This window comes from Micromys minutus, assembly GCF_963924665.1.
Source record: "Micromys minutus genome assembly, chromosome: 5".
Taxonomy (NCBI): Eukaryota; Metazoa; Chordata; class Mammalia; order Rodentia; family Muridae; genus Micromys; species Micromys minutus.
In genome coordinates, this window is record NC_137974.1 from 87,597,561 (window position 1) to 87,620,110 (window position 22,550).

General features: G+C 45.0%; 1 protein-coding gene across 3 annotated transcripts in view; it reads right to left on the reverse strand.

Annotated features, from left to right (window-relative positions):
• Positions 1 to 1,124: 1,124 nt before the first annotated feature.
• The window catches only part of ZEB1 (zinc finger E-box binding homeobox 1), a 164,000-nt gene continuing 142,574 nt past the window's right edge, over positions 1,125 to 22,550 (reverse strand). For 2 of the 3 annotated variants that reach the window (XM_080917241.1, XM_080917243.1), the window contains exons 3-8: positions 17,188 to 17,349; positions 14,571 to 14,773; positions 13,569 to 13,674; positions 7,023 to 8,827; positions 4,863 to 5,043; positions 1,125 to 3,566 (exon numbers count right to left, since the gene is read on the reverse strand). In XM_080917241.1, coding sequence (XP_080773367.1) covers positions 2,950 to 3,566; positions 4,863 to 5,043; positions 7,023 to 8,827; positions 13,569 to 13,674; positions 14,571 to 14,773; positions 17,188 to 17,349 — 3,074 coding nt within the window. In that variant the 3' untranslated portion in view covers positions 1,125 to 2,949. The remainder of the gene's footprint in view (positions 3,567 to 4,862; positions 5,044 to 7,022; positions 8,828 to 13,568; positions 13,675 to 14,570; positions 14,774 to 17,187; positions 17,350 to 22,550) is intronic. The other variant, XM_080917242.1, reaches the window with a different exon arrangement.

The following is a 22,550-nucleotide window of genomic DNA, read 5'->3' on the forward strand; positions in this document are numbered from 1 at the left end:
GGAGAATCCACCTCAACATGAGATGTGATGCAGGCTGGGCAAAGGCATGAGCCTTGGAGTCACAGGCCTATGTGCAGAGCCCCAGTCTACTTCCTGTTCATGTGGTCATGGTCATATGGTCTTTCCAGGTAGTTTAAAGGCTCTGTGAAACATAATCTCTGTAAAGGCAGCAAGGCAAATGCATCTCAGGACACCAATGCCGTTCTTTTCTGGTGTGAGGGAGCAGTGGGAAGACCTGCTCCCTTACAGTGTGGTTAGTCTCCTCATTAGTCCTTTAGCCACATGGGTGAGGCACCGTCTTCTCCAAGATTTACTTTCATGACTAGTAGACACCCACTAAGAATGGTACTTTAGCATCTCATAACCTTTCCAGTATGTCTTTCCTTAATGGGATAGTTGGTGTTAAGGACAGGAAATCAGGCTGCCTGCAGACAGTGGATGCAGGGAAAGTGAGGGCTGCGGTATGGAAAGATGGGGAGCACACAAGGGTCACAGGAATGTGGGGCCTGGCACAGGACACATGTCTTGACACTGTTACTCTGTCAGCACCACCCTCAGCTCCCAATGCCTGTACCATGTACCACAAACTTGAGGACCAGAAAGATACCTAGAGATAAGCACTGCACAGTCACAGAGCAGCTTCCAAGGCAGCCATTTTCTGCATCTCCTACTGAGTGCCTAATGAGACCCAGACAGACCACCAGCAACTATGGGAGTCAAAGCAGTGAGCACAGCTAAGCTCTGCCATGTGCGGCTTCTGTGTTCATTCAGTGAATGTTTGTCAGGAGGTGGTTCATGGGCAGCGGGCATGTGAGACTGACTGCGACATGGGGCAGGACATCACTGACAGCCCGTGAGTGGAATGAGAAGGGCTCAAAGAGTGGCAGAGTGCGAACACCTCAGCTTGGGGCACTCCTGAGGTCACTGGGTGGTGGGTTCTGGAAGAAGGGACAGCCTGTGCCGATGGCTTCCCCAGGCCCATTTCCCCACAGGAAAAGGCATTCTTCGCCCCAAGGGTCTCAGCTACTCAGTGCCAATAAACTCAGTGCAAGATGGACGCAGCTCTAGGATGTAATTCCTGTCTCACAGACAATGATCCAAAGAACGACAGCAGGTCAGGCTTGTTGATGCGTTTATTGTGAGCTGGGGAGTCTGGTAAAAAACTAGAAAATGACCATGGTGTAACAAGGAACTTAAAAGGAACAGTCAGATTGGTAGCTTACATACATGGATACAGGAACAAATTGGCACAACATGTTAAACATTGTTCCCAACACTGTTTGCAGAAGGCAATTCTAATTTGGCTTGCTAAGGGAATGAGTTATGGCTGGGCTAACTCTTAACAGAAGACTGCAGAGCAGCATGCTATGAGTCACACAGTGAGTTTCAAAGTGTAAGAGCTTCATATTAAAAACTGGGTAAAGGGAGAATGACTTGATTGTAGTTGTAAAACTAATACATTCCCATTTAAACTCTGTTCTACAGTCTGAGGCGAGTATAAATGTTAACAGAACACTGTTAAATCAAATCTCAATGCACGAGAACCAATTGCATCTCTACTTTAAATCTTATCAACTTTCCAAAATTTCATACTAAAATATATTATTGTATTAATACAAACTACAGTATTATACACTACACTGTGTAATAAATAAAGAAATATAAAAATAAGACACATAAATATAAAAGTTTTCTAAAACTAAAAGTACGTGTCAGTAAGAAGGGTATTAATACTGCCAGGCTCGAAGACATACAGTACAAAAATGTTGCACAGATCTATAAAGTAAAAGAAATAAAATAATACTGGTAGGTAAAGGTCAGCTGCTGTTGTTCACCACCTGGGTCCGTAATAACTAACATTTGGAAACGGCCGCGAGCCAAACACCAATGGCTTATCCATGTCTGACACGCACGTACATGGATTAAGTAGTTTGGAGAATTTCCCTTTTATTTCTGTAGAGATTTCTGAGAGTCAATCAACGTAAAACGAATACTGAGGAACAAAAGTGTGAAATGTCCCAGTGCTTCAGCTTCTCTGACAGAGTCAGTGGTTTCGAGTTTTATTTGGGAATTTTGACACAACAAACAGATCAACAAATGCTAGTTATTGTAGGCCACACACTGAGTGAAGGCTGGGGCAGCCTGGGAATACTGAGAATGGCACTTACAGCACACAGGTCTTGCTTAAGGCCAAAGGGACACAGCACTTCCTATAGATCCTTCATAGTTTGCTGCCACATACAAAACACAATCGCGAACACTGATTCCGCCACCTCTGCCGTCCTTGCCACATCAGCACGGGTCGTCCCTGCAGTCAGAACTCAACGACAACCTTTGAACTCCATTTAAAATCACACGAGTAAGAAACTCCGGCTCTTGTCTCGCGGCTTCCTTAAGGCTAGCACTGCATGTTAGATGGCAGCATGCACCTAACGGCAGAGTTCCTACCTCCTGACTCACTGGGTGGCAGCAGGGAGCCAGCACGGTTTGAACTGCTTTCTACTGCTCTGTGAAGGGAATTCTGTAGTGCAGAAGTTCTCACATTTTAAAAAAACATAATAAAATACTGAAGCGGATTTAGCATATGTTTACCAATAAAAAATTATAAAATGTCTCCCATTGTACAGCTTACGGATGAAGCAACGTAAGAGTGACGGCGCCGCCTGCCATGCCAGATGCCCGTCCAGCTTCCTGCAACCTGCTAAGAGCCTTTGTTTTCTAATCTGCTTCATGCTACAAACTTGTCCCTAACTTTGAAAACTGCATGAAAAATTACTAGGTTTGAGGTTCAGGCACACCCGGATTTTTTTTAAGTATTTTGTTTTTTTCAGTTCTGACATTACACAGTAGTGAGCAGGAGCCATAGCACAGGAGCCATGTTTCCATGAAAAGCGTGGGTAATATAGAGCAAATTTCATTACCAAGACGAATTTCCTTTTAGAAGAACCCCTAGGCTTCATTAGTCTTCTCTTCAGACAGCTGCTTGCTCTCGCTCTCGCTCTCGCTAGCCTTCTGCTCTGAGCTGCCTGCCTGCTGGGCAGCCCCATCCTCCACTGTACCATCAGTCTTGGCTGCTGCTTCCTGCTCGGCTTCATCCACCTCCTCCTCCTCCTCCTCCTCCTCCTCCTCCTCCTCCTCCTCTTCCTCCTCTCCCTGTGGGTTCTCACATTCCTTTTCTTCCTGCAATTCTCCCATCTCTTTATCCTCCTCTTCCTCCTCCTCCTTCTCACTGTCTTCATCCTCTTCTCTTGTCAAACTTTCTCTCTCGTCCGAGTCAGCCTGTGAGGGAGATGCCTGGGCGCCTACATGTTCAGTTGTCAGGACTTCCTGCAGGACTTCCGGCCCAGCGTCTTCCTGCTCCATAGCATCTCTGTCTTCAGCTCCTCTCTTGCAGTAGGAGTAGCGGTGATTCATGTGCTGAGAGTAAGACCCCGAGTGTGAGAAGCGCTTGCCGCACTTGTCACATTGATAGGGCTTTTCCCCAGAGTGCAGTCGCATGTGCTCAATCAAATGATGCTTGTGTTTAAATGCCTTTCTACAGATTCCACACTCGTGAGGCCTCTTACCTGCAAGGCAAGAGCACAGCTATGAGACCAAATACTGGCAGAAGTAAACAGTGCTTGGAAGTGTGAGGGGAAAGGGGAGGGCTACAGTTCCATGCTCGGGAAACTGGCAGGTCCTCAACTGTGGTTCATCTTTCCTATGTGAGAATTCAAGGTCAGTGCTAATTACATAAGGCTGAAATGCCAAAAATCCATATATTAGGACCACAGAATGTTTACAGGCCAGGCTCCCTCAGGAAGAGGTGGCTTCTATGCCCCTGGTGAGTGGGTGTGGCCTGAGCAGTGCAGACACACAGAGCTTGTGATCAGGACTGGCTGTTACCAACTGCAATGCTATGAGCTGGAGGCTGGTAAGGGCCCAGGGAAAGATCCTGCGGTCAGTAACGATGAAATCAGCCTTTCATCTGGCCATCCCGTTGGCTATGCAGTTCTTATTAGTAGGAGCCTGGTGCTAAACTATCGGGTTTCTGGAGTTGTCTGAAAGCTATTCAGGCTTGAGGTCAGTCATGGAGGGAGTTCTCAGGCCACAGGGGTCTGCAACCACTTCCTAGCTGGACTTCCTAGGCTGCAGAGACACACAGACTAGAACAGACCAGCATGGCTTTGGAGAGAGGGAATTGGGAGGGGCAGGTCAGCAAGCACCTTCTCCAAGAGCCTTCGCTAGACCTCTTGGGACCAGCTGGCCTTTGTCCCCACTACAATCATTCAAATCTATCATTGGTATGAAAAGAAAAACAGCTTTTGGCAACAGGTGGGTGAGGGGTATCTGGGTGGAATAAAACATCATCAAGGGTGCCAAAGTCTGATTTTTATCTTTTTAAAAATCCTTTTCAATCACAAAAAATGTAAGTCTATTCTTGGCTCACGAGCATCAGAAATAAGTAGAGCCTTGTTTGGTCTGTAAGACATTGTTTATCTGTCCTAGATCAACATAAGGTATGTGTATTTTGGGGAGAATTATAGAATATTAAGGCTGAAGTGAATTAGAGTCAAGTTCAGTTTCTGATGCAGGCCTGGTGTGCTCACCGTCAGCTGCTTTCTCAAGTTGGGTCCTCATCCTGTCACTTCAGCCACCCCCCTTCCCCGTGTGCAGCAGAGGCTGAGCTGCAGGCAACATGCACAGAGCAGGTTCTCTGCCAGCAGAGAAACTGAAGCATCAAAGGCGGAACGGGAGTCGGGGCAGCAGAAGCGGCCAGACCGCTACTCCCCAGTAGAGAGATGTGGGAAGCTAAGACCCAGGAGCAGAGCTGGGAACCTCAGAAGCTATGATGTGTTTCCTGTGCACTGGGCCCCACGCACCTGTGTGCTCATATTTGTGTCTCAATAGTGAGCTGCTCTTCTGAAATATCTTGTCACACAGGTCACAGGCATACATTCCGTTCTCTGTCTTCCGAGTTTTCTTTTTGGGTGGAGTGGAGTCAGAGTCGTTCTGGTCCTCCACAGTGGAGACTCCTTCTGAGCTAGTGTCTTGTCGTTCATCCTAAGGGGAAAAAGAAGATTACGTATCAAAGAAAAAGACTCACAAGAGATGGCTCAATGAGATGGCTCAGCAGACAAAGCCACTTGCCACAGACAGATGACCAGAGTTGGATCCCTGCGATCCACATGGAGGAAGGAGAGAACTGACTTCCACAAGTTGTCCTATGACCTCCATGTGTGAGGGGTGGCCTGTGAAGTGTCCCACTGTCAATAAATGAATAAATGTAGGGAAATCTGAAGATGCACCAGAGAAAAACATGTTAGACATTCACCTGAGCCCAACAAGCCCACACTACAGTGACGCAGACAGGCTCTCAGGGGCACTAGCCCACGCTACAAACAGGCACAGAGAGTCACCAGTGGGGCTGGGAACAGCACAGAAAAGGGTATAGCAAGAACATTCTTCAGCTGTACCAGAAAGAGAGGCCAATCAGATGGACAGCAGCCACATTTACTTTGTTCTGACAAATTGTGGTTTTATAGTGGTTTTGCAGAAAAGGTTTAATCAATGAGCTTGATAATCCACCACTCATTTCCAATTCATCATTACCATACTTTTCTGAGTTTCACTAAGTAAAAATTAAGATGTAATGTTTAGAAAATGTCTTTAAACTGTGTTCCCCATTCTGGAAGCCTCTGTGCCAGCTCCCCTGGTTTGGTGGAGAGGGGTTTGCTTTGGTCCACACTTTCCCTGGAACGAGGAGGAAAAGTGTAAGAGGGGCTGAGATTTTTAAATAGGAGCTGATAGTTAAAAAAACAAAACAAAAATAAAAACCTTACAATTGTCAGAATACACACGTCACAGCACCTCAAGATGGTCTCAGGGAGGTCACCTCAGGGAAAGGCGCTTTTCTTGGTAGAACAGTCCTGCAGACAGCCTCTTGTAGACTTAGGTCAGCTATGACCTTGGCGTCTCTCCTAGAGTTCTGCCTCTAAACCCTCTGTTCTTCTGAAAGCTCAATATGACAAGCCAAGCCACTCATCTGCCTGTCACTAGCTGCCAGCACAGAAGGGACGCTACCTCATCGCTCTCTGATATAGCCAGCCATTGGAAATACCAAAAGCTCTGTTTTCTTTAAATTCAAACATGTATCAAGATGGGAAGATGGATGGTGGGGACTCACTGGCTAGCCAGTCCAGACAGAGACCCTGTCCCCAAAATCTGAGTGTGGTTAGAAAGAGTCACTGTCAATCTGTGGCCTCTGCGTGCACACTCATGGGTGGATACACCTGTACCTACTCGAGTATACATCACCCCCCATCCAGTGTCATTGGTCATGGGCACGGTCTCTTCAGAGTCACCACAATTCTGGGGATGCCCACGAGTGGCAGTCTTGAAGGGTCACAGGAGGCAACAAGGCAAATCTGAGAAAGACACGGAAGTGACCGCAGCTGTGCCTGCCATAGATCAACCATTTGATTCGATTTAAAACACTGATGAGAAAGTGGTGACGTCTGGACAGACATTGAGAAGCATAAAGCGGCACAGAGTTCTACCCAGAACCAAACAAAGCCAGACAGGTGCACTCCTGGGCACAGCCATGCCCTGAGTATCTACAACCAAACACTCCATCTGAGTTGCAGAGCACACGGCTTAACCAAAGGCTAACCTCCTAACTGCTGATGAAGGAGCTGGTACATGAAGCACCATTTTATTTTATTTTATTTTTTTGGCTTGATGGTAAGTGAACATGATTATTTAATGGTGACCAAAAGCAAAGGAGAAACTCGCCCATCTGAGAATTTAACTAGAAAGCCAGAAACCCAATGAACAAGTATCACAACTTTTCTCTTATGTTTCTAAGTTCTAGTAGATCTCCAGCACATGCACTGGTTTCCAGAGAATACGCTGTCAGCTGTAGTTGAAGCAAGGGAAGATGCCCTGCCACACAAGGAAAGCAAACCGCCAAGTTCCTTTCAAACATGGCAGCTGTAACAATCTTTGACTTGACAGAGATGGATGTTTAGTGCTTCACTAACCTGGTTTCCATTTGGCTGCACCACCTTCCCTGGTGGCTCCTGCAGGGCAGGGCTGACCGTAGCTGAGTATGTGTATGCCACTTGGGGAATCAGAATAGTCTGCTTGTTGGCGGCGAGTGCCCGTAAGCATGGAACACTGTTCTGGTCAGCAATGGCCACGATAGTGGGTAACTGGGCAGTGACTGTAGGAATAGCAATGTTTATGGGGTTGGCACTTGGTGGGACTACATTTACAACTGGTTCCGAGTCTGTAACACAGCTGTCCTTCTGTGGCTCCTTTTTTGCACAAGACAAGTTCAAGGGTTCTTCCTGGACAGAATAAACACTGTTCTGGTAAACGCTGCTGACAGTTGGTCTTTCCAGTGACTCTCCCTGTTGCTTTGGTAGTGAGAGATCGAGAGGTTCTACTTGGGGCTCTTCCTGGGCACCCTCTGCCACACCAGAGTAGCCCTGTGGGTTCCTGGCTGAGGAAAGATTTAGAGGGGATGGGGATGATGTGCAACTTCTGGAACCGTTAATGGCTGATCCTACTGGCAAAACCGGAGAGCCTGTCATCTTGAGAGGACTCTGTCCACGTGTGCTGTCTTCCTGGGGCTCACTGCCATCCGCAGGTTGAGGCTGCTCGTCGGTTTTTGCAGGGATGCTTGCTGACCCCACTCCTGGAGAAGGTGGTTCAGGAGACTGCCCCGGGATCTGTCCAGCTTGCATCTTTTCAAACCACTTTGTAACAACACCCAGTGGCAGGTTCACAGAGTCAGCGATCTTTGAGAGCTCTTCTGTGCTTGGCTGTGCATTCAGAGCATAGTAGGCTTTCAAGAGTGACAGAAGGTTCTTTAAAGGTGGCTGACTGGGAGACAAATCTCCATTTCCGGCTGCTGAAGCAGAGGACTCTGGCTTCTCAGTGGCTGGGGCAGGGGGTGGAGGCTGAGCGGGGTGCTCTGGGGCATAGTGCTTTAGCTCTGGAAGTGCATTGAGGCCCCCTGGGCAGTCCTCACACAGAAGGCAAGTGCTCTCATCCCCAGCCCCATCAAAGCTTTTGTCCTTCTCTGATTTGACAGTAAGATCTTCTGGTAACTTCTCACTCTTGCAGCTGTTTGTAGGGACTGGGTTTTCTTTTTTTAAATTCTGGGGAACAACCTGAAGTTGGCTGGGCTGCTCGAGGCTGTAGTTGATGATGATTTTGGTTGTTCCATCCTGATCGACCAAAGGAAGACTGATGGCGGAAATGACAGAGTGGCCACCCTGCTGGATGGAGGAAGCGCTCACTACTTCTTGCTCTTTGGATGCGAGACTGGCTTGATTATTCTCCAAAACTTGTCGTATCACATTGCCATCTACGGCCACTTTCAGTACATTCTGAATGTCACTTAAGTTGATGCTTATGGGAGATACCAAACCAACTGTTGGCAGAACAACAGCTTGCACCACACCCTGAGGAGAACTGGCTGCCTGCAATTGGCCACCACCACTAAAAACCCCATTTTGTAAAGGGGTTGAACAGTTGATTCCTGAAGCAACCACTATGGGTTTGAATTCATAATCCACAGGTTCAGTTTTGATTTGGTTTACAGAAAGCGGTTCTTGAAGGGGTTTATTCTCTATCTTCTGCCTTATCTGTGGGCGCGTGGGACTGCCTGGTGATGTCGAAAGAGATGGCGAGGAACACTGAGATGTCTTGATTCCTGATCTGGGCCTACCATTCACAGGCATCAAGCTAATACACTTCTTACTGCTTATGTGTGAGCTATAAGAGCCAGAGTGGGAAAATCGCTTCTTGCAGTTTGGGCATTCATATGGCTTCTCTCCTAAACAACAACAAAACAGCATCATTGGATCAGCAAGTTTTCACATGGCCCTACAGAATAGCAATTTAAAAAAGCAAGACTCCTCTGTAAGCCACTGACATTATTTTATTTACAGTTATCATTTCAAGTTCCAAAGCTGCACAAATGTTGAGAGCATGTGGAGAACTGCATGCTGGATGGTGTGTGAGCCAGACAGGGGCCCTTCTGACCACGCGCAGCGCTCCGCCACACGCACGCACAGCGCTCCACCGTGCCCCAGGCCTTTCAATAGTGCTCAAATCTCAACAGAACCAGTCTACTCTCCAGCAACTTTTCCTTATCCATTTTATTGATTTGCATAATGTTAAATTTCCACTCAAGCAACTATAGAAGTTAATGTTAGAGGCAAGAAAAATGTTATCCCCTCTTAACAACCATGCATACCTTTGGTTGCTAAAAATCCTCATGTCTGTACTGCCCCATTGGACAAGTGCTTCCCTTATGAGGAGGAAACCCTTTAGGCAGTAACCCCAACTTTCCCCAGTGACCAGGCTCTTGAAGGAACTCATGTTAGCAGGCATGGCAAAAATTGGTGTTTATGATCAGACTTCATTTGATTACATGTGACATTTTTGTGACTGGCAGAAAACAGTGTTCAGCCAGAGAAGCTCCTCCTGGCAGACGCCTCCCTTGAAATGCTGACTAGACCCAGTGTCTAAACACACAGTGTTTGTTCTCTTTTGCAGCAGCAGACTTTGGGATAAACTTTTGAGAAGTACTGGGATAGAGGCAATATTGTTGCTCAAGCTTGATTTTAAAATTTTGATTTTTAAGTCAATTATGGTTATAGGTTATCAGCTCCAGTAAGGTAGGAAGGAGTCTCCAGGTGTCACTAGCCATTACCTCTGACAGCTACTGAAGTGTAGGTCACACCTTTGAAGACTGGTGGCTCTGGGCATGTGATGGTGCGGTTCTCTCCAGTGAGTGTTACAGCAGAATACTTTCTTTCAAGAGCTAAACAAAAGCACCACCAAGGGAGGCTGCTGCTGCTGCTGCGGTTGGTCAAGACCCTGAGGCTGAGGAAAGGTGGGCCCTGTCTTTCTCAGCAGTATGCAGTGTGGTTATTTGAAGGGCCAGATATTAGAATTTCAAGGGACCTAAGAACCTCTCCCTAGAACTCCTTCAGGAGAGTACATATGCATATTTGATCATCAGTCATGCTTGAACTGTTTAGCACAAGGCAGGTGTCTCCCGCAGCAGTCCTGGGGAGACAGCCAGGTTCTTCCATCTTGTGCCACTTCCTTGGTCTCTGGTATGGTTCTCACCGGGAGCTATGGAAGGTCATGACATTTACAACAGAACTTCCAGTATGTTCCCTACAAACTGCAGCATTTTCTTCAAAAAGCAATTTTACCGACAGATGGGTTGAGGGCTGAGCCAGAGGTGTTGTCGTTTGTGGCCATGCCTTTTCCTGCTCTCCCTTCAAGCCTGACTGTTTTTACAAGACCTCCAGATTCACTACCCGCCTCCCTGCAGACTGAGTTTTCTCAGGACACCATTTCCCGACCCTGTCCTGCTGATTATCCCAGCTCTGCATGCTCTCCACATCATCAGGAATTTGCAGACTGTGTGGAATAGAATTCAATGCTCAGCACCACCAGACAGAAGTCTACAGTGGCCATGAGGTAGTGGGTGTGAGCCAGTGCAGCTCTGTCTACCTCAGCTCAGCATCAGTGTTAATGACTGGACAACAGCTTTAGCTTTAGCGAGTCACAGGAGTGTTTTCCTTCTACACAGACAGGAAGGCAGGCATGCTTCCCACAGTGGGCACAGCCCTGGCTTGGAGCTGGATGCTGCTGACAGAGCTCAGGTATGGCATAAACTAGCCAAGTGGCTTTGGAGGTGTTAATTAAGATTGTGAGTCTGTGTCTTTGTCAGAAAGGTATGTGTGTGTGTGAGAGAGACATACACAATCTACTTTATGGGGTTGAGACCTACAGAAGTGATGCTGGTACAGTCTACTTATCACTTCTTACTGTTCAGAATAACTTCCCCACTGTGAGAAAACACATATACAGAATAGATTATTCTAAGCCAAATCTATTGTGGTGGAGAACTTCTAACTTTTACTTTGGTTATGGTACCGGCTTAGCCTGGAGTTGTGTCACAAAGTAGCACTAATAAGGCAGAGGTAAACTCAGGGTTTCCAAGGGTTGAGGTGGGGGTGCTTAGATCTTCCTGGAGAATTTCCAGGTCACATTGCTGAGTCTAAAGAGCGAATATGGCAGTACTGTGTACCCTGGCCAGGCATGCTTTTGTCCTGAGTGGAGACACGGAGCATCCAGAGCACAGCTCCACTCCTAACAGCACAGCAGCCCCACTGATGAACACGGGTCTGCCCAGGGCTCACAGTAAACCTCTATCATGATGAAAAACAGAGTGACACTCTAGCGTTTACATTTTGTTAAGGTCCAGAGTTCCAAATGTCCTAAGGAAAAAAAACTAAGACAAAATCAGCACAGATCTTGTGTGGAGAGTGTACAATTGTTGCAGAGCACCATGAAGAGCGAGAGCGAGTTCTTCCCAAGACACCTGAAGGAAGAACGCAAGCTTTTTTTTTTTAAGTTTCAAGTCAATCTCATCTGAAATTTTGTAAACTCAAAAGAAAATGTTCCCGTGAGATGGCTCAGTGGATAAAGGTCGCTCCCACCGACCTTGAGACGCATGGAGTGGGAGGAGGTCTCCAGCCCCTGCAAGCTCTGCTCTGACCTCTCCACAGGTGTACAGTGGCACACGCATGGAGTGGGAGGAGATCTCCAGCCCCTGCAAGCTCTGCTCTGACCTCTCCACAGGTGTACAGTGGCACACACATGCAAATGTGTGCCACACACAAAGAACATTTTTTAAAACAAAGAAAAATGTCACAGCAATAGCCTGATGTGACAGTTTCTCAAATGCTTAGTCTCAACTTCTGTATCATCTCTTGGAGAGACCAGGGCAGGAGGCTGGCAATGTGGAGCCAGCCCTTGGCTGCTGCCTGGAGAAGCCCTGCCTAAAACTCTTCTCTTGGCATAAACCAGACTTTCAAATAGCTGCACGCTTGGGCTGTGTCCAAGTAGCCACCCTGGAGAAACACATTTTCTAAAATCACACCCGGGTAAGACATCAGTAGCCTCTACTGAAGAATCTGAATGAAACACAGAAACTCTACCAAGTTTTCCTCTAGTGTTTAAACTAATTCTCAGGATATAAGAAATCATATTTTGTTCTTTAAATTATTTTTAAAGTTATTTATTTGATGTATACTGGTTTCTGCTCATATGTATGCTTGTGTGGGTGTTGGATACCCTGGAACTGAGTTCCAGACAGTTGCGAGCTGCCCTGTGGGTGCTGGGAATTGAACCTGGGTCCCCTGAGAGAGCAGCCAGTGTTCCTCAACTCTGAGCCATCTCTTCAGCTCTCAGAATTTGCTCTTTATGATGCTTTAAGGAGCATTTTCCATGGAACAAGTTATCAGGAAGGGTAGTCCCAGTCTTACTCAATATTCCTGAATCTGTATTACTTGCTGTGTTAAATGTATTTATGCCTCATATTAGAGAAGCTGAAAGTTAAGACATGCAAATTCCTGAGTGGAGAGTTTGTGTCCCTTGGACTTGCCTCAACTGGTGTATGCTGGTAAGTGTCCACACTGTCTTGTCTGTAAACTCAGTTCCTGACTGATGTGGCTTTTGATCACCAGGCAGAATTTCTCCATTAAATGTCAAGGTTCTGTTTCAAGACCAGTATTTGATCTTTGGAATAAGTAAAACATCCCAGCTTTGTATCATCAGGAGAGCTGGTAAATGCTGGTATGAAAGCACAGCATGAATCTTATTTTCTGATTTTGTTCTCTAACTTGAATTCTGACATCCACAAACCTAACATTTCAAATGATTTCTAATATGAAGGTAGATTATTAATCAGTGATCACTGTTCAGTAGCACAGAGGCTAAGGCACACTATACTGTGTAGGCTGTAAGAAATAACCTATACTTTCCAGAAACCTAAGTAAATAAATGCATGAAAATAGATAAAAGTTTTCTTTAAGGATCCTGTTTGAGCATTTTCAAGGAACAACTTTGATGTATTGATCATTGAGGGTTACTTCAATGATCGAGGTGGTAAAACTCCCAGAAATGCAGTTCCAAAAACCACCGAGCGACTTGCACTCACAAATCACCACAGCTGCAGGCCAGCACTGGTGTGTTACTATCAGGAGGTCAGAGGTCAACAACAGCACACACCAATGCTCAGTTCCTTGGCTATGTCACTTAAGCCACACTGAATGCATCGGATTTTAATCAGAAGAACACTTTTCAGTGTGAGGTGGAACTGCTCAGTTCTCGTCATTAAATCTGGAAAGCAATGCAAAACGGTGACTCTGGAGAAGGTACTTTTCTTTTTCTTTTCTTTTTTTTTTTTTTTTTGAATTCTCATTTATGCTACAATTACTGCCTTGGCTGTCTGGGTCCACACCAGGAGTTTAGTAAATTCCGTTCCTTTTTTCTTTTACTTTTCTCATGTGAAGCCATCTTTACTTCCATTCTATTCAGATAGAAAAATGGAGTTTGCTTTATTATATACTTTAGAGATTAGACACTAATAAAATATCATTTAAATGAAAAGCATCAGGAGCTTCTGCCACAGGGAACCTGTGATGGCAGATCCATCGTTAGTGGGGATGCCCTGGTGCCCAGAGTGCAGAGGGAATGTGTGTACTTACCACTGTGAATCCGTAAGTGCTCTTTCAGGTGGTGTTTGTACTTGAATGCTTTCCCACATTCAGTGCACTTAAATTTACGGTTACCCCCAGACTGCGTCACATGTCTCTGCAAGAAACAATTGGCATTTTAGGTGACTTGGATGTTTGTGTGTTACAGGTCTGACACTGTAGCAGTCATAAATAGAGGAAACTGGACAAAAGCAGAGACATACATTTTATTAGACTTCTTTTTCTGTTGATGTTTTCCAGGGGTTATCCATCAACTTAGCAAAGGCACTTACACTCTCTGTGGGATAAGTCGCCTGTATTAGGCACCAACCCTGTGACACAAGGAACTGGCCTATGCCACAGCATCCTGTGAAATGTTCATTTGATTTGTAAAGCCAGTGTCAAATGCAAATGAGCTCACTTGTGGTAGCTGACAGTTATAAAACCAACCAGGATGTCATAAAAAAGAAGAATTACTGAAGTTCCTTTGATTTTAATTTAAATATAAAGCCAACACTTTAGATGTTACCTAGAGTTAAAATAGTCAGTTTATACTTCTATAGAAGGATCACAGTAATATAAAAATAGAGTAAGCCATAAAGTTAAGTCTTCAGGCTAAAAGTTCTCAAGCTTAAAGCATTAGAGGAGGCAGCTCCCCTTATTACTGTAGATTAACCACAATAGCTTATACTAAGTGAACTCTCTGCCTTGAAGAAAACTAAGAAATTAAAGTTTCCCCCCAATTTTATTGGCTCTGAAGGCAAATGGTTTAACAGCGAATACTTATCTTCCTCCACAGACCAGGTTACTAGAATATACCCCAGAGCCTCACAGACACTAAGGGATACTTGTTATGGTTTATGTGAAATAGTTAAGTCAGGATGGCAAGGCTCACAAACCACCTTCTCATGTCTGGAAGACTGCAGACCAGGCAGCATGCCTGGGTATCCACATGCCTACCCTCTGGAGGCTCCAGGCCTGGGAAGGTGGTAGCCTCCTGCTTCTTTTACTTACTTGCTCCCTTCCTGACTTGTGTGATGTCATATGGCGCTCGAGCTGGGTTCTGTATGCAAAGGTGTAGCTGCACAGGGAGCAGCTGAAGTTGTCTTCGTTCTTCTCATGGCGGTACTTAATGTGTTCCTTCAAAGAGGTGAAGCGCTTGTAGCCTCTGTCACAGTACGGGCAGGTGAGTAACTGGGAAAATGCATCTGGTGTTCCTGTGGAGGGAAGGGACACTGTTACTAAATGAGTCACCACTGAGTCCCTGGGCCACACAACAGCAGCGCTGCTTTCTTTATACATCGGCCTCCAGAGAGCAAGTGTGGATCGTCACCTCCATGTATGCATGAGAAAATGTGACAATAGCTTAAAAGTTACACAGCAAGCAAATGATTAATTTGGCATTCCCTCACGACTCTAAGCCTCCCATCTCTGAACCACAATTCCTCCCTTCCTCTGTGTGGTCGGTCAGCTGGAGAGGCAGTGAAACACAGCTGCACAACCGTGACAAGTCCACAGCTTGCTTGGCCACAAGTGCGTATTGAGTTTCCAAGGTGTCCTGTAGTCAAGTCAGTGTGGCCACATGACTGAGTTCACACCTTAAAGGTGATGACACACTCAACAGCGTGACGGAGAATCCTAAATAGTATTTTGCCAGTTTGTACTATGAGCAGTTTCCCACAATTTTATTTATTTTTCAAATAAATTAGTTCGTAAGTGATATTTTACTGTAAATATACTCTCTGTCTTAGGAAACAGGTGAGCTGAGGAGATCTGCTGACACTTCCGATGTTTCCTCATAAGCACACCGTGCCATCCCAGAGTTCAAGTCCATCTGAAATCAATGTCTCACTTAAAGACCAGCCTGCAGATGGGGGACTGAAAACCTCAACTTTAAATGACTGGTCAAGCATGTTGAAATATTTGCAAATCTGTGAGTGAAATCAAATAGCCAGAGCACCACATTTCATTATGTCATCTTTAGCTACTAGCTTGCAAGAACACTTGATCCAGAGGGTTTGGGGAGAGACCATCCTTAACCCAGGCTCTTTTTTCTGGTAATGTATGTTATGTTTTGCACAGGATGGTGAGAAACCAGCATGTTGCACTTTTTCCTTGCCAGAATGACAACCACACCTTACATTACAAATCAGAGTTGATGTGGCTATGACACCAAGAGGCGAGGTATGTCCTGGCTTTGTGCTGGTATGGCCATAGCCGGGGGCTCCATTAACTAAACTGCCCTCACCCCAGAGCCAAAGAGCTATGTGTACTCACTGCTTGCTATGGTTTGTTTGCATAATTAGTTCTTACAACCAGGAAGCAAACTGTTAATGAGCTGGGAAGATGACAGGTTGGTTATGACATATGAAAAGAAAGTTATTTTCATAAATCAGTACATTGGGTTTTGTTAAACATGAGGTATGCATTTATTCTTTTAGGTCACTGTAAAAAATCAATAAAAAGTAAATGTGAATTTGTTTTCAGAATCATGGAATGGGTTAATTAAAACCATGTTTGTATGAAAAATCCTTATAAAAATATAATAAAAAAAGGACTCTGAACAAAAGTAGCATGCCCAGGTAGGCATGCGTATTAAATGAGGCATGTACTTGGTGCTGATGCACTGTTGGTCAGGAAGACTTCAGGAGCTGCCCAGAACTAGCTGGTAAGACCCTAATCCTGAAAACTCCATACTTTTTGTTTTGGGACCTAGAGAAATTAATCTCAAACTAACTGGGAACCTTCCTGCTGGCTGGCTTTCATAGGACTGGACTGCACTTTGGAGGTCATTAGGGCCAGAGAGCTGTCAATCAAACAACCCCAGTAGAACCTACATGTTAGGATTCTGACCTGCCAGCTGAGGGATGGGGGCATGACTGCTTTGGGGACAACCAATAGCTTGCTGAGGCCTGTTCCTGTCTAGTTCTGTTCACGTGGTCAAAGCCTACGGCTGTGGAGGTCTTGGTGCTGTGGGGACCTGTCACCACTTTCGCTTCCCAGACTTCTGCTTGTACTTAGCAGTCTTCCACCATTTTCTCAGTTTCCTCCAAAAAGTTCAGAGCCGACTGAGTAACGCAGCTGAGAACCCAGAAAATTAAAGTTCAGTTTAAGAAATTAAAACTCTTTGAATCCTTGAAAATTTCAAGTGCCTTCCTAGTCTCAGTACAAAGGGACAGGAAATTACTTAAAGGGACATTTATAGGTGATTTGCATTTGATTCCTATTCTTGGGAGGGGAGTTTGGCAGCCAACTTCTGTTTAGGAGGTCTGAACGTATTTTGACTGTTTTCTTCTTTATACACTGGGAGTCTGTCCTGGATGGGAAAGCAGACCCTGAGAAACAGTTGTGGCCAAGTCTGTGTGCTTTCAGCCAGGCCACCATCTTTCACTTGCTAAAACAACCAAAGGACAGAACGGGCCAAACTCATCCTCATGTCTGCCATCTTAGTGGAAAGTGACCCAGGCACCTGAGATGTGCCTGGTTTGTCACTCGTGCTGTGCTGATCCCGAGTTCCCACTACAGGATGAGAACCTGCTTCTCTTAAGTAGAGACAAGCTATCATGATAGAGTAATGGAGACAGCAACCCTCTACCCTGGGTGTGAGCACCATGCCCTAAGCCGTACTCACCATTTTCATCGTGGCCACTGGCCTCCGGTGTGCCCTGCCGCTGGTCTTCCTCAGGGGCCTCGGGGTAGATGACAGCGGTGTCTTGCTGCTGCAGGAACTCTTCCACGTTTGGGTCGTGGTTCTGCTCATTTTCTGCATCCGAGTCACACTCGTCCTCTTTTACTGAGAGAAACACATGCTCTGTAAAAAGCTGCTTTACCACCAAATTGTTTTCCAAGTTTTTCTAAGAAAGAATTCATTAATCTTGATAGAACATATGGTCCTTTCTTGAAACTGTAGGGCACATACCTAAAAGCTAAAAATGTATTCTACTTGTTTTTGTAATCTATATATAAAGCATTTGCTTTAGGTTCAAGTGCTGAGTGCCTGGAATTCCCAGAGCCCCTTATGCTTCATCTCGTTACATTAAACACAACTCAGCAAAGTGGGAGATCTTAGAGAACTTTCCCACTTAATGATAAGTCAAGAAAAATCTACCTTCTTTGTCTCTGATCACACCACAGTCACCTGTCAGGACATTGAAAGTTGAGTGTGCATTGGCTCTGAGACACACACATCCCATTCTTTCAGTTGAGTTGTGTAGTTTCCTAGAAAGCAGATTCAGTAATCTCCATTAGCTAAAAATCTGCTTTCCGAACAAGGCGATTTCCCCTTGTCTCTGCCTCTAAGTGTTTAGTTTAGCCACGGCACTGTGGAGGACATGCTTTTCCTGAGTTCAAAGGTTTAAGAGGATCAGAACGTTCTTCCTTTGCAATGTCAACCTTGGGATCTGTATGGCAGGACTGCTGCCCAGCAGTCCCTGGAGGATATCATCTACTCCATGCTGGGACTAATGAGTCCACAAGTGTTGACATAGGGCTGCTGCTCTGTGTAGCCCTGGAGGTCCTAAGTGTCCTTTCCTAGTAAACTAAGACAGGAGCCTGCTGACGCAGATGCTGTAGTCATCTTGGTTGAAGAGTGATAAAGTGCTCTTGTGCATGGTGGAACTGACCTTCTCAGATGGAGACCCCATGGGGCAGTGAGAGCTGTCACTAACGTTTTAGCTTGTCACCTCGATTTTCCTGTACAGTGGGAACGGCATCGTTTAGTCTCATTGCTCGCCTTTCCTGGACTAGGAACTGTGCTCGAGCCTGTTGGTCCCTATGAGACTGGGTCCATGGTCTACACGTGCACAGAGATTCTCTGCAGTGGTAAGCCTGGTACTTGTGGGTCCAGTTCCTCAGTGTCCTCTGTGTGTCATCTGATGCTTGTCCTGTGCTTTGACTTTTATGATACTCTGGGTTACTCTCTTCCGTGGAAAGGGAGAAAAGGGCACATTCCTTCTAATTCCTTCTAGCCCACTATTTTATGGAGGCACTCTCTAGGTACCAAAGGAGAAAGTACAAAGGTAACCAACTTGACATAAAAACAAAGCAGGCCTCCCAGGCTTCCCTGTTTCCGTGAGGTGTGAAGCATGCGACCTGAAGGGTGTGGAGTCTAACCTGAAAGCTGAAACCAACTATCTAACAATACAGATGGAGGAAGTGGGTGACATTTTCTTGTGAAATCCTCATGAACCACACCCCTGAATGCAAGCCCGGAGGCGGTGGCTAGAGGGACAGTGCACCATCAAACATCGTTAGGGCATCCGTAGCTGGAATTTCTGAATAGCAAAGGGAGTTCATGACATTGGCACCGAGTCCTGTGCAGCTTCTACTCACCACGTTCTAGAGACACCCATGGAGGCGGATTGGGTTTGCCAAGACAACTGCACCCACTTTTTTCAAATAGTTGGAAAAATTTCAATTTATAGTTCTTTATATTATAAAGTTGTGATACTTTCCATATCCTAGTAACCAAACTACATATATAGCATGTGTGTGCCCATACTCACACACACCCTTGCCTACTTGCTGTAACACAGTTTGTAGACAGTATCTGCTTTGCAGCCCACACCTCACGCTGCAGGAGGCTCCACTGAGTCTACAGCCACTCACCGGTGACAGAGGCTTCACAACTCCCAAGACACCAGTCGTTTACACCCTCTTACTCTTGGCTCCTTGCTCCATTAATCTATGCAAAGTGTACTTATTATACACCTTAAACTTAAATTTTATTTTTCATACATTTGCTATTAAAGACTTTAAAAAGAAATAAATTCCTTAATATGAGTACAGACACAATTTGGGCTGAGGAACTGAAGCATGTTCTCCCTTTACTGGAAAACTGCCTCTGCAGACAATGCGCCATCCAAGACTGCCTTTGCTAAGTTAGGTTACTAGGAAGAAATTTCCTTGAAATCAGGTGAACGCAGAAAGACAAAAGGATTATTCAATGTACAGGCAAAATTCTGAAATTAATCATATTTCAATTTTATCAACTAAAGAAGTCCCTCTAAGCCAAAAGCAAGAAAATGGCTCAGAATGGGCGCCACAGCCTGTTGGGGATAAGAACTAGTCATGTCTTCCGGTGTCACCAGAAAGTGAGTGAGTCATTCTAAGCCAGGACACAGATGTAGTTGTGATAAAATGTTAAAATAATTTGTTGGCAAATCAATGTATCTTGAGATGGTGTACCCTCTTGAAGCTGTTTAAAGAAATAACATAGTTCAAACAAAACAACCAACCAAACAAACAAACAGCCCCCCCCCCCAGTTGTTTCCCCTTATTTGAGAAGAAGGGGATCTAGTTCTGAAGAGATCAGAGACACAGCATAGCAATGACATCACAGGTGTGGCCCATGACAGTGACTCCACCTGCAGGAGACTGAGGAGGAGGAGCTTGAGTTCTAGGCTACCCTGGCATCCAAGTGAGACCCTGTTTCAACACCCCAAAAAACATAAAAGGAAAGGTGTGCCAAGGTGGGAGAGAGGAAGGGAGGAGAGGGAAGGGAGGAAGAGGGAAAGGACTGCAGGGACTCCTCAGGCCCAGAGGGAGGGGCCATGCTAATCCCAGCATGGGACTGAATCCTGCCCTGCCATGGATCAAGGCACTTCAAAACACCAAAATGTAACATTCACTATTACATAAAGTAACCACAGGTGTTTTGTCTCTTTAGTTCTCATTTATAGTAATATTTTCCTTTACTTTCCCTTGGGTGAGAAAGAATGCATCACTGGTTGTCAAGGTGCAGAATTACAGGACTCAGAGAACTGGTTAAAGATAAGAGACATTTAACACAACACTGAAAGGTTTATCTAGCCTTCAGTATGACACTTTCAGAATTTATTTAGAGGCATGTCTAACATATTTGTCTTGTGACCAACCCTTAACTAGTGATAACTAAATTATAAGTCTACATTTAGCTTTAATATTCTTCTTGCAGTTGAAATTAAAGATAAATTTCAACTTTATATGTATGTATTTATACATACATATATCCCCAAATGTAACCTGTTGAGTTTATATAAGGCTATTTGTGTGTATGTTTTCAGGGCTGACCACTGATCACTGAACAACCAATGCATGTTTCCTTAAAGAAAACTATGATGGGTGACCAAGAGTACTTTAAAGCAGAAAACACGTGTTATGTTAGCACACAACTCCATTCAGTACACAGAAGTCAAATATGCTAGAAACTATTTATGTTTGAATATAAAATGCTCATTAATAAGTTTGGAAACTATGAAACCTGAATGGTATCTAACCCAGGGCTGCTCTAGGATTCGATGTTGTGCTCCTGGTGCTTGGTAGCTTTGTGCCTGGCACGTGGAAGGTGTTGCTACTGTGTGTGAGCTACTCTTGATAAAGCAGCACTCACCAGACCAACATCCTAACTCTACAGTTAGCATCCTGCTCAATAAGACCTTTAGAATGAAGATGTAACAATTCTGTCCAAATCTCATGGGACAGCATCACTGCTAAAATAGGTGACCTGACATTAGGTGTCTCTATGACACTCGGGGCTGCTCACACCAAACCTGCCCTGTGTTCATGGAATTACCATGCTTGATTTCAGGCTGACATGAGCAATTGGTTTTTATCCATCTATTTCAAAGGTTTAGAAGTGCACATGACCCAAAGGTCAATTATGAAGCAAACTTCCTATAGCTCTAAATGTAAACAATAGATAGACACTCATCAACATACAGTGATAATTCAGTTTTTCCTTAGGTGAGACAGAACTCTGCACTGGCTGTCAAGGTGCAGATTTACAGACTATCAGCACAAAATAAAGGGAGCAGATATTAAGCACAAAAACTAAAAATTTAGTTCTCAGTATAAGCATTTTTCCCCTGCAGAAATCTTTACCTTCTATTTTGGAGCTCTGTGAACTATCCCATCTGCACAGCAGTCAGAGGCATGGCCAACACTTCCCTTAGTGCAAACAGCCACAGAAGGGCAGCTGCAGAGAGACCCGAGATCACTGAATGGATCGCAGTGGACTCTGCAGTGCTTCTGTCACGCAAGTGTCTCTCTGTTCACTATGTAGCCCAGGCTGGCCTTGAGCTGTCTATGGCGATCTAGTGCTGGATTAAAGAAGGACATCACCACGCCTGTCACCAGGCTATCTCTTCTCGGCATCACCCCAGACAAGTCTCCAAATCGCCACTGCCACTCTTTCCCTTAGAGCTGCAGTCAATGAAATCCACTGAAAGTTTACTAGCTGCAGACTCTAGGAATGTTCCTGGCAGACGCTGTAGACTAGATGAAGGACAGTAAAGCCATTCTGGAGGCTCTAGGGCAGCATGTTTTAATTCGGGGATCACAACCTCTTTGGGGCGAATGACCCCTTCACAGGGGTTGCCTGAGACTATCAGAAAACACATAGCAAATGACAGTTATGAAGTAGCAACAAAAATAATTTTATAGTTTGGGGTCACCATAACACGAAGAACTGTATATTAGAGGGTTGCAGTGTTAGGAAGGTTGCGAACCACTGAGTAGAGGGACCTTCTTTGAGGGGGAGGGGCCTGGAATTTTAGCAGACTCTCTGGCTAATGCTCTGCTTTCTACACATGATTTTTTGAGGGGGTGAATATGTGTTAGTACTTCAAACTGAAAGAATTAATTTTACAGTGAAGAATTAACTGTAAGATAAAGCAGGAGCCTCAGCTATGGGTGTGTAGTTTGATAGAGTATTTTGTCTGGAAGACAGAATAAGCTAGACCTAACTCTGGTGGAACAGTATTATTAATCAATCACCAAAGTTATCATTAAAGGCAACAAACAGCCTTTTTTTGTGTTCACTAACATTAATGTCTTACTCAAATACTTTAAATATTTCATATTACATTATTATTTTACTACTAAATGTCGAGTTTAATATTCCAATATAATCTTTAGTACTGCATGACAAATATCTGACAACAAGCATACCTGGATACATTATTTATGCGAGTTACACATGGCCAAGGTGAGGGACAAAGGAAAAGTAGGCTGGGC